This window comes from Rhincodon typus, chromosome 19 (assembly GCF_021869965.1).
Source record: "Rhincodon typus isolate 14 chromosome 19, sRhiTyp1.1, whole genome shotgun sequence".
NCBI lineage: Eukaryota > Metazoa > Chordata > Chondrichthyes > Orectolobiformes > Rhincodontidae > Rhincodon > Rhincodon typus.
Genome location: NC_063350.1, coordinates 15,390,431 through 15,407,793, shown reverse-complemented (window position 1 = coordinate 15,407,793; position 17,363 = coordinate 15,390,431). Strand labels below are relative to the sequence as shown.

The following is a 17,363-nucleotide window of genomic DNA, read 5'->3' as shown; positions in this document are numbered from 1 at the left end:
TCCGCAGCCCAGTGGCGCACACTGGCATTTCGCACTTTCGAAGACTTGGATTACAAAATTTGTGATTCATCCCAAATGTATGATTTTCGTCAAATGTGTTTTGTTCATTAAAGAAATAAGGTGACTGCTTCAAAGCTGTAGATCCCAGACTACAGCACGTTTCCCTTTGAGTATTAAACGTGGCGGACATCAAAAGTGAATATTTCAAGAATGCAGTAGTAAGGAACATTTATTCTCTTCCCTCTTTTCCTGCCCTTTTTACAACCAAATTTCTTTTGAAAGTTCATATTAATTTATCAAGTCAAAATAATTTTTGCAACCGACTTTAAAGCATTTTTTCGCGATGACACCCCTACCAACCCCCGAAAAAATGTAAATATTGCACATAGATCCCTGTTCTGCTGGTTGGGAAACGGGTTATTTACAATTGAGATAAACGAAATGATTTAGGAACTTTGGGATAGGCCCCCATCACAGTTTACCTTCCAAACTACGCAACCCCCACCACTGCCAAAGTGTGTACCTTCATGTAAAAATCAAACAGCTCCACTAAGCAAAACAATAAGTGAACCCATAATGCTCCATGCAGAAGCAATCTGTCTCCCAACAAAAATACAGCCGTTCCCTCCCTACAACAGTGTAACTGTGAAACAGGAGAAAAAAAACCCTGTTTGAGGGTTGTGCAATTGTCAAAGTCAGCTCAATCTAGAGGGTATACTGATCTTTTTTGTTGTTAATTCCAGCTGTTAAAAATTATAGAATCCAATTAACGTAAAAGTACACATATTTCTCAGAAAATGATAATTTTAGTAAGTACTTTTTTTGTCTAGACTGTCTATCAAAATGAGATTGTGGCATTTCAACAGAAATGATTGACCTTTGTAAAGACCATTCTGTAACTACCTTGTAATTCATTCATCTTAAGTCTTTGGTGTCTTGATATATTGCAAACAAATTATTATAAAGTATTTACTAAAATAATAAACCCAATGGAATAAATCACTGCGACCTTCTGAAATCCCAGTATGTCTTTTTTATGTGCGTGTGTGGCATAAGGTTTGTGTTTTCTTTTTGTAAATCACAGCCTTGGTCCGTTGATAAAATAACTTTCGAAGCTGAGCTCACTGCTCACCCACCGCATAAAGTGGGTGCTTCTTACCGAGAAAAGGCGTTGCCAGGCAGTTAAACCTTCATTGTATCTTTTCAATTACAGTTTTATGATTTGCTTACTTTCGATGCACGTTGCGCCTTATACATTTCTTTAAAAAAAAACAAACGGCATTTCAAACCTCCAAAAAAGGTAGGAAAATGGATACCTGAGACGTTTATTACAGACCATCTTAACTTGCGAAAGGTTTAACATTAAAATGGGGTTGGTGGGGTGATGAGGGGTGGGGCTGGGGAGAACCAAAATCCTAATCACTATTAGTATAGACCCAGTAGCAGTCTGATTAAGTAAAGAAAACAGAAGGTGAGGCTTTTCCTATTCAGCTGTCGGCTCTGCCTTTGTCTGAACGCTACAGATAATATCTAATTGAGCTACATTCAAAGTCTGAGCTGGGGTTGATCAAGAGGAGAGGGGGTGGGGGATTGGGGGCGCAAAGAGGCAGGGGATCGCAGTGGAATTTATCAATGGCTTCAGATCTTAGACATTTCTGGCTTTACTGAAAGTCAGCTTGCATCCCTTGGGTCTGGGGAGAGCTGTGCAAGTCTCGTTTGGGACACTGCTTTTGCAGTCTGTGTGCAACATCTAACAGCAGGAGCAGTCAGTTAGGCAGTCAGTGTGCGTACACTTCTCTGCCAGGGAAGCTTCTTTAAAAATGCACTTCATATAGCCTGAAGCAGAAGTGAGATGTCATGGAGATGGAGACCTTCATCTTCATTTGAGAACAGTACAGTAGAAGCAGAGTTGCCAAATCCACTAGGAATCAGGAGAGAAACCCAAAAGGGATCCATCAACACAACAATCGGTGCTGGAACCGTGAGTGTGTTCCTGCCGCTGTTAAATTGTGTGGAACAGCAAAGCCGCTCTCAGGCTGTCGACAGTTCTGCAGAATACCAACAGCTGCAGGGTTAGTCTTTCTGCCTTGGAGACACACAGAAATATCGGCCTGGTTAGCGGGTGAGTAAGCTGGCTGTTGTCTCTTGTTGCATTTTGGCGTTTTTACACATAGGTCATCAGCAAAACGTTGTTTTAGCATTAAAGAAAACAAAATCTTTTCCGAACCGAACGCTGCCCGCAACTTTGTATTAATGTAAACTTCATTCCCCCTCCGCACACCACCCCCCCCCCCCAAGCCGTGTTACAAGGAAAGCTACAAATGTATCTCGGGTACAGAGCTGCTGCGTTGAGTGAACGCTGATGTATTATTCTGAAGTTCTGGTATGTTTCCAGTATTTACGATGCACACGCAGTCATCGACAAACACAGTCAGTTGGGATTTCGGCAGCAAGAATGAGAAATGTATTGTTATTTACGACAATCTTTAACGATGGTGTGAATAACACGCTGGAACAAATGAACAACTCAACATGCCGAGGGCGCGTTGGCGAGTACGGGAGTAAAGATCCCTTGCTAAACAAATAAGAAAAACAGTTACAGATAAAACCATTTGATTTTGAATAGGGAGATGCTGAGTTTTTTTTTGTTTTGATCCAGTTTCTGGTATAAATAGTGAAAAGACTTGTGAAAAAGTTACAGCATAATAAAGGTGTGGTACATAAATGGATTAACACGCACTGGGAAAAGTATGGACTACATAAGAGTAAAGGTATTCATTGGCGTTGTATGTGAGGAGAATATAAATGCTGTAAATGTGCATGTGATACACTTGAGGAAAGTAGGGACATACCTGAATTCTTGAAAATACGAAGAAGCAAAGGAGGCTGTAGGAGTAGGTACGATACGTATAAGTTGATAGGGTTTCTTACTGTGACCGTACACAATACTAATGTCCAACAGCATTTGCATACAAAGATTAGAAATGTGTATATAGGAATGACGGGCACATTTTTGTTACCCATACAACATTCTCCAGATCTTCACATGTCTGGATTCTGACTTCATCACAAACATACTTATCAAATTATTTCAGCATCTTTTTGTTGTCAAATTTAAGTCTTGCAAATTTTTGGCAAGTTTCTAAGAAGTATCATAAGTTTTTTTAAAAATGCAACTCTTCCTGTCAATAATAATAATAATACACAGGCATGACTTGCTGTAATGTAGCAGATTTTTTCAGCACTTTCATTTTTACAATGAAGGTTTTCTGAAACAAGAGCACTTTTATTGTGACAGATATTAAACACAGCAAAATAATGTATAGATTTGATATAGTGTTTAGTTTGAAATGGAGTATATCAAAATATCCTTATTATTGAAACAATTGGACATGCAGAAATGCTATGAGTGGAATCTTCAATCTAGACAATTTTATAATTTTAAAATAATGATATATAATGTTTCAAGCTAAACATTACATCTTAAAATGATCTTCTCAAATTATTTTATGCATTCTAGGCTTTTAATTTTGGGTCAAAAATATTTGCAAAACTTCAAAAACATTGAACAGACATTAGCTATTGAGCTGTTAAAAATTTAATTAGCGTTGAATGAGAAAGAAACTGGAATGAGGAGTTAAAGAAAGATCATGATGGAGGCACTTGTTTAATGTGGAGGAAGCGAGCTATGCTGCAATATTGAATCTGAAATGATACTATTGAAATGGTGTATTTTAGACAATCTGTGATCTGTCATTCTGGGTTATTTACAAGTGTGACTGACATGAACAATGTTTAAATATGCCCTTTTGGTGTTGGGAACCTGTGTAAGTAGCCAGACTACATTACAGATGGCTGATGAAAATGTTTATACCAAATGCTCAAACTCAAAGTTGTTTCGGAATAGAATCTAAACTCAATTTAACCAGAAAATATTTGTTTAATTATCTGATTAGTTTGTTTGCACGCATGTATTATTTGCATTAGAAAGGAACATTCAAAATCCAGTCTTTTATAAGCATGGATGTTTTATGTCATAAACATGAAGTTCAGAGAGCTATTAAAAAGTCAAGGAAATAATGACCATTTATTGAAACCTCAGAGGCTAAAAACATCCAAAAAAAGAAGAATATTTGATTTGCATTGAATTTACATTTTAAAGGTCTTTAAAAAGTGCAAGACACTGTGGGAAAGGGGACTTGTGGAAAATAACAGGTAGTCGTAAGTGAGTCGTTGCACAATGTTTAAGGAGCCCTATTATACTTACAAGTCTCTGATGAGTGTGTAAGATCTTTCAATAGCATGATTTGAAGAATGAAATTTATAAAGTTTTAAAGAATTGCCCGAGAAGTGATCTGGAGTGGGGATTAAAACAACAAACAGAAAATCACGAAACCTAGCTGTGGAAAAGCTATTTCAAAATATATTTACTGTATATTTAAATGAAAGTGTTACATTGTCATAGAGTTTGGTATTAACATAGGAGTCAGATGCAACAGTTTTAAACAGAGAAATTATTTAAACTATAGAGGAAGGTGGTTGTTAAGAACCAGAACTTCTATTAGAAAGGCTTTAAATGTTCAGCAAACACATAGCTGCTGACAGAGGAGGAAACTCTGAGAAACTAGGGCTCAGCTCCTGGCTTTTAGTTTGTTTGCTACACTCCTTAGCTGAAAGATTCAGTCAGAGGACAATCAAAATACAGATAATTCAGCAAGACAAAGGGGCTCTTCTTTCCTTCCTGACTGATCATGGTGCTTCTAATGGATTTTCACCAACACCCTCTTCTAATCAGGTGAATGGAGATAAACTAGATTTAGGCGACAAATAATTATAATGGTGTCTTAATGACAGTGGAAAGGCTCAAATGTACTGAGCTTAAATTGCCTGGGTCAGCTGTGGTGCTCTTATTTCAGGGCTCTCAGAAACTGTCGTGGCTGGCCGCCTGATGAGGCCACAGCTTCAGAATGTAGAAAAATGAAAAATGAACAAAACAGAGCATTCCATGGCACTTTGCATTTCTTGATTACTTTAGAAAAAAAAAACTCATGTGAGTAGCAATTAAATCAATACTTACTATAGCGAAAGAATTAAATGGCAAAAACAAATGTAGAGTTGGTGACATTTTTAATAACTTTATGATATACACCTAATCTACAGAAATTAATTAGTTCTGTGGCCTCCAAATGAAGATGATGATATTAATAAATAACCTGGCAGATTGTTTTACGTGCAACACCCACTTTTGTCTTCTCCATAGCAATGAACTATAAAAACATTCTCTTCATGGACGGCAATAAACCTTATCATCTTCATTTCTTCATGCTGCCCAATCTTTCTGAATATTTGTTTTGAAATTTCATAAAGGAGAATGAGTTTTTCTAAAAAAAATAGCCTTGATAGGCTTATATGTAAGAATTTTAAATCCACTCCCTGAGTTGGTCTTAGAAAATTTAACTCCATTATTGATTCTTGTTGATCCTTATTTTAAAACCATCTGAAACAATGTTGTACATTTTACTACACATGCTGTGAGTCTTGGAATTAAAAGCACAGTTGCAATTTCAATATTTGTCTTTTACAGTAAATGTGGTTTAAAGTGATGGTGTACTTTGACATCCATTTGTGATCTCATTTTCCATGAAATAAAAATCTTGTTGTACAATTACTTCAGTTACGACACCCTAACAGATAATTACAGTGCAGGACACCACAGTGCACATAATCACAGAATTACATGCACAAGCAAATTTGAATGTACTGTTCTATGTGTATACACAGGGAGCAATACAACAATTAAATTACAATACTGTTTTTTTATGGCTATAGAGTCATCTTGAGACTTCCTTTCATGATCGAGAACTGTCTGATATAAACACATTTCATGTGCTGTTATGATATGTTGGTACATTTTTTTACTGATACTTTATTTGTTATTTTTACGAAAGATTATACGCAGAAGTTTTGCTTCACATTTTGGAAAATCCATGCATCACTGAAGTTAGACAATCTAAACTTTATACATCCTTTAGATCTTTTGTGTAAGTTATGGCCAACAGGAATTGCACAGCATTTTAAATCTTCTGGTAAGAGTTGCAATGGAGACAGAAAATTTTCATGCTATGTGTAATGTTCCAGGCCTCTCTGTTTAGTATTAGTCAGGATTATTGATTATTTATCAATAAAGTTGGTTAAGATATGGCTTCCCAAATGATGAGGTTTAAGCATGTCATGATATTAAACCAAGCTGTGAAATAATTTTTATATTTATTTAGCTTCACTATACCTTAGAGGAACTAGGAGTAATGCAGCAATCACAGAGCCATTATAATACACGATATGGCATTGTGCCACATAAGGAGATATTAGGTCAGATGGCCAAAAGCTGCGTGAATGAGGTATGTTTTAAGAAGTGTCTTAAAGAAAGAAAGGCAGGAACTCTGAGGGGGAACTCCAGAGCTTCAATCTTTGAAAGCTGAAGGCATGGCCTTCAATGGTAGAGGGATGGAAATTGAAGATTTTTAAGAGGCCAGAATTACAGGAGGGCAGATATCTCAGAGGGCTGGACGGAATTACAAAATTAGGGGAGGCCAGGCCAAGGATGGATTTGAAAAGAATAATGAGAATTTTAAAATGGGAGTATTGCTTAACCAAGAGCTAATGGAATGTATCAAGGAAAATGATGATAGCTAAATGGGTTTTGGTGCAAATTAGGACACAGGAGCAGAGTTTTGGATAACCTCAGATTTACAGATGGTTTAATGTTATGGAGGTTGAAGTACATGGTCAGAATAATATGTACTTGAAAGTTCATCCTAGGGTCAAATATGGTGGCACCGAGATTCAGCCTCAGACAGTGAGCAGAGTTTGTGGCAGGGTCTAAAACAATAGATTCATTCTTCCCCAGATTTAGTTGGACAAAATTTCTGCTCATTCAGTTCTGAGTGTTGGACAGTCTGATAATTTAGAGAATTTGGAAGGGTTAAGAGAGATGTTGGTGAAATAAATTGGTATGCCATCATCTTACGTGCTGTCAGTACCACTTAATAAAGTTGCAAAATATTATTCAAATTTAAGGCGGACAAACTGTGATGCAAATAATGTTGGAATTATTGAAGGAGATTGCAATCACAGAAGATGGTGCATCATTGGATATCACTCATAAATGAAATTAGAGATGAACTGGAGCATAGAAAGAGGTTTGGAACTGGGGTTTTGAATACTTGGTAGCGTACTTGATTTGCAAAGTACTTGCAAATATTATTACTCTGTAATAATCAAAGTAAGGATCATTTTGCTCAAGGCTTTGAGTATTTTTTTTTAATCAGTCGATTTACTGGTTATAGCATGATTGTTAAGCAAATGGCATGTGGTTTTGGAAGGATTTCTGTCACGTACAATTTTTATCTATTTCAAGATGCATAGATTGAAATATACATACAATGAACAGCAGCAAATCCAGGAGCATCAATAATAATATGTATTATTTCAGTGATTGTGTGGCGTAACTTACGTTGCCATAACAGACCTACTGCGCATAATTACACAGACAGGTCACTTGTTTTCTATTAATATTTACATTTTAATCATGGGCTGAGATGCTCCCACATATGTGGCTATATACATGCTTTCATATATAGAAAGTTGCTTCCTCGGTAAAAGCTCATCCAGGCAGTATAAACAAGGTACTGTTTGGCTGGAACTGATGCTACAGTTACCAGTCCAAGTCACAAAGTTATTATGCAAATGCAGCGATAGAATGATACTACACAGAAATGCATGGACTACTATGTTTTACATAAATACACCAAACTGAATGTAAATATATTTAATTTACAAAGTAAATGTTTAAACATCCGCACTAAATATTGCATGCATAGTAGTAACAATTAACACAATTACACTGATTGCAATTACAATGACAAGAAATTGACAGTCACTACGCAAAAAATAACTGGGTTATTGTACTCGTCATGAAATACTGCTGCTTCACTGTAGACATCTTGACAATGTGTGCATATGTGCTGACAAAAATACACTGATAGTTACACTATAAAAATTTGCTCACATTACAATGTAGGTAAGTATGACAAAGTTGCACTTACTTAATACATGGACAGTTATACTGTCATCAAATGGAACAATTATAAATAAATTGACAGGTATATTTCACACTGATATAAAAATGTAAATAGTTACTATTACTGTAAGTCGTCAGTGACAGAGTTATCACCAGACAGATTGAAGCCATTTGGCCCATCAAACCAGCTTTCTGAATAGCATTGTAATCTGTACTTCTCCCTCATACTCTCCTTCTGGTTTATTTGCTTCAGGTGCCCATCTAAGTTACTTTCGAAATATAATCTAATAAGGCATAAAAATAAATGCTGTAATATGTACATTGAGCATAAAGGTATTGACCTGATGCAATGTGATTATGTAAATGCAGAGGCAAAACTCACTTACAGTTGTGCATAAATGCATAGAAATAAATAGGCTGGAGTTATAAATAAAGCCAAAAATGCTGGAAATACTCAGCGGGTCAGGCAGCAGAACTAAAGGGTCATTGAGCTGAACTGTTTCCACAGATGCTGCATGAGCAATTGAGTATTTCCACCAGTTCTTGATTTTATTTCAGATTTCCAGCATCTGTGTTAATTTGGTTTCATACAGTGGCAATACAGTAGTAAATTAAAATAATCAATTCATATATTGAGAAAGTGGCTTTTGTCTCAACATTTAAAATTTAGGGCTGAACTGAATTTTGTTGTGGTTTGATATTAACATCAGTAAACTGTGTAGCAACATTACTTCTATCAGGCGTTAACACATTTCTGCTGACAGACATCGGGAGCTGAGGTTCTAGCTGCTCACAGATGTTGAGTTGTGCCATCGGTGACTGCACAAATGTTAACTCCAGGAACAGATTTGTTCTTTAAACTCCAGCTCAGAAACTTGAGTAATGTTTAATCTTGTGGTGTCAAAGTCAACGTTTTACTTTTGGCCAAAAATTATGCTTAGATTTTCATGTTCTTGAATTCATATTCAGACGTTTGTTCAGTATCACAGGAGTATCAGGGAGTGGTCTCGATCTTAATGTCTCTTTGGAATTTTGGTGACAGCACCATGTTAATGGGCCATTACATTCACCAAATGTCTGATGAGTACTGTAAAAGTGGATCAGTCTGGAACTAAGTGCTGCACTATCTGCAAGTCTGGAAGCTCCATGTCCAGTTCAAAGTTTATGAGACTGGGAAAAAAAATCTTCACAGTGACAGGACCAATTTAGAATAAAGAACAGCGCAGCACAGGAACAGGCCCTTCAGTCCACCATGACTGCACCAAAACATGACTCCTTTCTCAAAGATTTTTTATCTTTACGTGGTCCGTATCCCTCGATTGCCTGCCACTTCATGTATAAGTTCCACGGTTTATTACAGTTCATAGACAAACTCTGAGAGCCCTGATCTGGTGTTTTCATACATCTCAGTGATGTCTCTCCCAAGTACCTTTCAGTTGAATGTAAATCCCTCAAAAACATTAGCCATGTAAAAATACACCTCTAATATTTTGCCTAAAAGTTGGGTCTCAAAAATTTGACTTTTATATATGTACATAAGAGAGTTAATTCAGAGACCCAGAGAACGTTCTGGGGGACCCGGGTTTGAATCCCGCCATGGGCAGCTGGTGGAATTTAAATACAATTAAATATCTGGAATTGAGAATCTAACGATGACCATGATTGTTGATTGTCGAGAAAACCCATCTGGTTCACTAATGTCCTTCAGGGAAGGAAACTGCCATCCTTACCTGGTCTGGCCTACATGTGACTCCAGACCCACAGCAATGTGGTTGACTCTGAACTGCCCTCTCGGCAATTAGGGATGGGCAATAAATGCCAGCCTGGTCAACAACACCCTTATCCCATTAATGGATAAAGAATAAAGAATTTAAATTTATAAGATGGATGCTGAATCTACTTACATTGAAATGTGTTTTGGCCATTTTATGTAGGTATGAGAGCATCTATCGAGTATATAGATGTGGTAATTAGTGTTTATTATGTACATAGGATTAGATGACTCATGGTGAATGTCTAAAATTAGGTGCAGGATATTTTTTGAGCATAAATATGAAGGAGTGCCTGATGGCTATTTATTCAGCATCTAGGAGTGAGTGACAGGCACTTCATGTCTACTAAGGGCATAAGTATGGGTGAGAGCACTTCATGTTTAGTAAGTGTCTGCCAGCAGATAGAAAATTGGACCCCATATTAAGGACAGTCTCCTATTTGCTTTCAGCTGTTAAGTAGTAGTTTGTAGGTGGTTTGAAGATGTCTTGGGAACTCCTGAACCTCCAAATTGGCATCATTGGTGACAGTATGATTTCTCACCATCTGTTAGGCTCACTATTCTGTTTATAGATATTGATGTTTTTATATCTTTGACTGAAAATTCCATTAGCTAGAATTGTGAATGCTGAGTTAACTTATAATGCATGTGCTAAAAATAAGTTACTTTTCCAAAACCATGTCAGGTAGGCCTTAGATGTGCTCAGTAACAACCATAAGGGCCTTATTTAATTAGTTGTATTGCCACATAGTTAGATTGAATTACAAGGGAGGCTTTTTGTATAATAAGCATTCAATAACTTAAACCCATGTGTGTCAGAGCATTGGACTAGTTTACAGATGCTACATTTAGCATATGTATATGATAAGGAATCAAAAGTAACGAAATCATATTGATGAAAGTAGTTTTAATGTAATAATGTTGACCCAGAATTTGCTGGAGTGATGCTTCTTGTAATGGGCCCAGTTTGTTAGATCTTTTCCTGCACACTTCAGCTGGAAAAACTGTTTGTGTAGCAAATGACTGGAAGTGTGAGCTGGTAATGGTGGAGCAAGGTCAATGGGGCTTCTGGGACCTTGGTGAACAATTGGAGCAACGGTCTATCTCCTTAACTAACGACATATAAGGACAGAGAAAGAAATCAAGGAACACTGAAGAAGGAACTGCTCAAATTCATTATTCAAACCAAATCAGCTACAAAGAGGAAAAACAAATGTTTGATCATTGAAAAAAAAAGAATAAAAGTAAGAAAAAATGAGCTTTGAAAACCCCCAAAAACAATTTACTACCTGCAGAAATGAGAGTCTTTGTTGTTCCTTTTTTGGGTCTCTGAAATGGAGTGGCATTTTAGGAACATAAATTTCAAGATTGCGGGACCTTTAAATCATTATATACAAGCACTAATGCTGTGTGGAGAATGTAATCCATTCTAACAGTGTAATAGTTTCTTGAAATCATGGGTAGGTCAACAGAGTGCTCTGGATTTTTGAGACTGACAGCAGAACGAAACAAATTGCTGCATTTTCTCTGCCCACTAATAACAACAACGAGATAAATGTGTACATTATCTCCCCAGCAAATTTGGGTCCACTATATTTATTGAGAACAATTTCATATAATTATAACAGCAATTCATTATTAAAGGTTATAAGCAAAAGGTGTAAAGTTGCTTACATCAACATGAATTAGTAGTTACATATAATTCATGTTTAGGTATGCAGTAGCTGGAAATTAGAATTTCCCTCACTGATCAACACACCAGCCTGTTCTGCAGGCTAATGATGATGCCCATTCTGGAACATCAATTACAAGCAAACCTGTGCAAGTCATTCTTCCAAAGATACTATCAGATTCAAAATCCAATTTATGGTCTATAGGTTTGCAAATTATTTTAGTTTGAGTTTCAGGACACTGTAAACAGGTCAGTTTAACATTGGTCAAAGGGTTGGCAGCTCCAGAAAATGGCTCACAAAAGGGCTTTTAAGTTTGCAGATAGGCTGCCACCTCTGTGGAGCGGGCAGCGAATCTGCCTCATAGTTTGCCACTTCTCCAGGTGCCACGATACAAAATGAAATTAATACATAATTAGAAGGGAACTCTAAATTAAGAGCAGCCACAACGGAATTGCAAGGAGTAAAGTAAAAACAGAAAATGCTGGAAACTATTCAACAGGTCAAGCGGCATATATATAGAGAGAAACAGAGTTAATAGGCCAAATTTTACTCTCCCCCAGCTCTCCCCATCCCCACCACCATCACCACCACCACTACCAATACGTAATGTGCTGAGAGGCAATAAAATAACAAGGAGCTGTGTTGGAATGGCATTCCCTCTGCTATGGACTTTATCCAGTGACAGGCTATGGGGCAGATCCTTTGCCTATTCCACACAAGCAGGCAGAAAATTTGCACGCTCTTAGGCCTTTTCATGAGTCATTTTATAGAGTGACCCATCATTTTACCAATAGCAGGACAGCCTCCCGCTGCACAGTGAGGCCACCAGTTTCATCAGTTGCATAAAACTAAAGGGGCTCAGGGAGTACCATAAGCCAAAGAGGGGCTGTGGGCTAGGTAGGCATCCCTGTGGTTCCATTGATATTCCCTGACATTTTCCATTCTGCCCCTCGATGCTTTGAATGTTTTACTTTAAATCTTCTTTGCTGGAGGTGTCCCAACGTCTCCTGTTTTCTTCAGTGACATCCATCTCTCCAGCAGTGCTACTTAGACTTCAGAGTTTTTGGCCCCCTTTCTGGGTAGGCAGCATCAGGAGCCCACTTACCGTCATTAATCAGACAGTTGGCCAACAGACAGACAACTAGAAGACCATTGGTGGTAAATTTATGCAGGCACAGGATGCACTGTTTGCCCTGACATCAGGAACAGAAAGGTTGCAGGAAAATTCATCCCACCATTTCAGGCCTACACACTTCCATCAGAATTGTCAGATGTTTAAACAACCCCGAGTGAATAAAGAGACCTCGAATCATATAATGGAGTTCTTTGAGGCGAGATCACATTTTACTGGGAAACAAATGTGGTAGCTGTTGTATAAATGAATTCTGGAAAGCTGTTTAATAAGGTGGTGCTTTGTTGATATAACTAAGGCATTGGATAATCAAACTTATTTGCAGCATGAATTAAAAAAAATAAAATTTTGATGTAATCAATATTTGTCAGGCAACATTTGACAATTAAAAAACAGGGTTGTGTGTCAGGTCACTAACCTTTAAGTTGAACATTGGCTAAAGGACACAAAAATACCCACTAATGTTTAATGGATGCGTGTAAACTTCCATTCTTGAAAATGCCCATTAACTTGTCCTCCTCTAGATTATATGTGGCGCAATATCAAAATCTGTAGAAACAAAGGAATGCACATATTGTAAGGAGGACATAAATAAGATAGATCGGGGTGATAAATGACGGATGAAATTTATTGAAGGAGAATGTGTAATGGAATATTTTAGGAGAAACAGAAAGAAAGGAAACATACAGCATACTTTAGATGGAGCAGAAGATCAGTGAGACGTGGTGAGGGATAATGTAAGATTCCAGTTACAATTTTGTGATGAGTGCTCACATCAGAAAGGATGTTAAGGCAGAAAATGCTGCATTTATTGTCACTGCAACTGCATATGCAGCACCAGTGCCTGTGATGCCTTGCAGCAGTGATTTTGCCTGCATTACAGAATAGGAGCAAAAAAAAAATTAGTGTTTTGCAAATGCTTTAAGGATATTATTAAGCTGGAGAGGGTTCAGAAGACATTTTACCAGGATGTTGCCGGGTATGGAAGGTTTGAGTTATAGAGAAAGGCTGGATAGGCTGGGACTTTTTTTCACTGCAGCATGGAGGATTGAGAGATGACCTAATGTTTTTTATAAAATCATGAGGGATATAGATAAGGGAAGTTGTAGGTGTCTTTTCTCCAGGATGGGCGATTTGAAGACTACTTTTGGGCCACATTTTTAAAGTGAGAGATGTAAAAAGGACATAAAGGTCAAATCTTTTACACAGAGGGTGGTTCACATGTGGAATGAATTTCCTGAGGAAGTGGTGGATGTGGGCACAATTACAAAAAACATTTTAATAAATACATGAATAAGAAAGGTTTGGAGGGATATGGGCCAAGAGCAGGCAGATGAGACTAGTTTAGTTTGGGATTATGGTCAGCATGGACTCATTGGACCGAAGGGTCTGTTTCCATTCTGTATGACCCTATAAAATCCTGAGATTTTTGATTTGCTTACTGCTCCAGTCCTGACCTCACACTAACTGACCCCTGCTCACTGCTGTGCTGCTGCACTGTTCACTGTCCCTGGGTTCAAGGGAGCAAACAGGTGAGTGGGAAAGAGGCAGTGAGCAGTTTGGAGCAGATTGACCAGGGAAATAGCAAACAGGGCACTGAATTGGGGTAGGGTGGTGGGTGGGGGGAATTGATGAGCACAGCCAGGGGAATGGGGGAGATGGGGGTTACTGAGTGGTGCAGGTAGCAGGAAAGCTGGGCACCATAGATGCCAAGTGGAGCAGGATGAGGAAAGGAGCTGGATGAGGTTAGTCAGAGTTCCTTGGGCATCAGTGACACCAGGCATGTGCATATGGACAGAGTTGGCACCGTTTTCCGACTTTAGGCACACATCAATGGCGCTAACAATGCTGACTTCCTCTGTCAATGCAATGGCAAGAGACACTCTGACATCAGAAAACTTTGCATTCATATAGAACAATGCACAACCTCTGAATGTCCCAACGACAGTGGAGAAGGTGGTACCATAGGGATAACGTGCTGTATGGATAATCCAGAGACCTGGGCTATCCTCTGGAGATAGGGGTTCAAATCCCACCACAAAGTTGATGCAATTTAAATTCCATTAATAAAAATCTGGAATGGAAAGCTAGTCTTAGTATTGCTGACCATGAAACTATCATTAACTGTTGTTAAAAACCTATCTGGTTCACTAGTGTCCTTAAGGAAAGGAAATGCTGTTCTTAAATGACTGAAAACAACAAATGCTGGATATCGTAGTGGGTCAGACAGCATCCATGGAGAGAGAGCAAGCTAACTTTCGAGTATATGACTCTTCATCAGAGCTGAAGTGAAGTGTGGACGGACAGCAATTATGCTATAGTTTGGGGGGATGGTGTGGGGATAGTGTGTGCAGGTTGCTGGTGGAGAAAAGATGTTGATAGTTCAGATTAAGTGATCGGAATGTGAGAATGGCAGAACAATGGTCTGACTCCTGCCAGACATGAAAGGACAGGCAGTCACACAGGGATCGGGGGAGGGGAGACAGGACATGATAACAGAATATAACAAACTAAAAGAAAGGGAAGAATTGGGAGTTCATTCACAATTTGAAGATATTAAACTCAATATTAATTCCAGAAGGCTGTAAAGTGCCTAGTTAGAAGATGAGATGTTGTTCTTCCAGTTTGTGCTGTGATTCACTGGAACACTGCAGCATGCTGAGGACAGACAAGTGGGCACGTGAGCAGGATGCTGTGTTATAAATGATCGGCTGCAGGAAGGTTGGGGTCCTGCTTGCGCACAGACCGGAGACCGCAAAGCAGTCACCCAGTCTGCATTTGATGTCCGCAATGTAGAGTAGGCCACATTGGGTGCAGCGAATACAACACACAATGTTGTTCTTACCCAGTCTTCTTATATGTGACTCCAGACCAATAACAATGCCCTATAAAGTGGTTCAGTTTCAAGAGCAGTGATGGATGGGCAATAATTTCTGGTCTTATCAGTAGCACTCACATCCCATTAAAGAACAGAAAAAGTTCTCATTAACATCAAAATTTCAATGATTAGATTGTTCCTTATTCATCGTGTTGATTGAGGGACAAATGTTGACTGAGCTACCAGCAATAGATTCCAATTCTTTAAAATATTGCCATGGATTTGTTTATGTCCACATAAACATTAAATGAGTGAGGGAAGAAGGTAGGAGAGTACCATTTAAATGTAGAGGTTTGTAAGGTCATAGAATTGCCCACCAGGAATTTTCAGGGAGGAGAATCTACATCTTATAAAAAGGAAGTGGTTTAACCTTTGAAAAGTAATTAAAAGGATGTGATGAAAGCAGCAGAACCTGACTATAATACATAGTCCTTTTGGAAAACAAGAAGATTCATGACAAACCTATTTAGAGAGAACTTTTATTTCTGCTGTGTGTTTCATGGCTTCAAGGTGTCCCAAAATGTTTTTGCAACCAATTCAGTTCTTTAGAACTACAGTGACTGTTGTACAGTAAAGATATCCTACATCAATAAAACAAACGTTATGGATTGAAGGAACAGAAATCCAAAATTATTAATAGAAAGTCATGAGATAATCTATTGCAATTGTGATGAGTAGAGCAAAAGTGATACAGCATTTACAATGTTATGCTGTTGTCTTAAGAAGTCATTGTCTTCATGCAAATTGATTGCCAATGTCTTTTCTGTTTCAAAAGAGAGGAGAGGTGACAATTTCCATGAGTGCATCGTATGCAATTGACATCATTGACATAATTTATGTAATTGATTAGAATGGGCTATCAAAGACTTTTTCATGTTGGCAGTATCCCTCTAACTGAAAGCAGCTGTGTTTTGCTGGAAAGCCAGTCAACATTCTGACTGTGGCTTTTTTGTTGGACAGAACCACCACAAGCAGGTGAGCTCAGTGCAGATATGTTGTATTCACTGACCAAAAAGACCAATATTCATGGGAAGATGCTTGACGTACAATAGCTACAAAGACGTTAATAACATGTAGTTTCTGGACTGCCTTATGATGCATTTAGGTTCTAATGCTATAGAATTAACAGTAGTTAAAATGTAGATCAGTTTGTATAGTATTAAATCCACATTTAAAAGCATTACAGTGCATTGCATTGTTTTTATGTTGCCATCTATGAGTTGTTACTGGGAGCCATCGTCTCCCTCAGTTGCTGGGGACAGACAATACAGGCCAAAGAGACTGAACTCAATGAGATGGTGCCAGAGTACTTTAGCGCACAGTGTATAATAGTAAAAGCCTGGTGTAGTTTTGGAGGTAAGATTGGCTATGTCTTTATCCAACATCTGTGTTTTTATTGGAAATGGTTCTGTCGTTGTTTGTTTCTCTTCTCACTTTTCGATTGAGTCCAAGGCTGATATTGGTAGCAGCACATCAAAGTAAACTGTGTGCTCATTCTTCTCTGTAACATTATAGGTCGAGGAATGTTGGTCATTTATCCTCTTTCCTATATCCACAATGTCGCTGAAGAGGAACATCAGAGTATCAATGAGTCGAGGGCTCCATGGAGAATTGATTATAAATCTCAGAATATAAAGCATAGAAACCAGGGAAGATAGAAAATTCTCTGATAAGTTAACAAGTATTTCCTTTGATAATACTTAGGATTCTGTGACAATTCAGATGAATAGAGCCCTGTTAACAATATCCCATTAAAAACAATTAATTTAATGGTTACATGCACTATGGCAATTTTGAAGGATTTAGCTTCTGTTCATGTTCCATTAAAC

At 38.0% G+C, this 17,363-nt stretch overlaps 1 protein-coding gene across 8 annotated transcripts in view; it reads left to right on the top strand.

Moving 5' to 3' along the window:
• The window catches only part of LOC109927926 (eyes absent homolog 1-like), a 256,972-nt gene that overhangs the window by 11,999 nt on the left and 227,610 nt on the right, over positions 1–17,363 (top strand). For 2 of the 8 annotated variants that reach the window (XM_048608467.1, XM_048608460.1), the window contains exon 1: positions 5,028–5,050. The exons of 2 other annotated variants lie outside the window; for them this stretch is intronic. In XM_048608467.1, the coding sequence (XP_048464424.1) occupies positions 5,049–5,050 (2 nt within the window). In that variant the 5' untranslated portion in view covers positions 5,028–5,048. Of the gene's footprint in view, positions 1–1,455; positions 1,472–1,717; positions 2,123–2,695; positions 2,772–5,027; positions 5,051–16,486; positions 16,510–17,363 lie in introns of those variants that run through there. 4 more of the 8 variants (XM_048608464.1, XM_048608462.1, XM_048608463.1 and 1 more) reach the window with 4 other exon arrangements.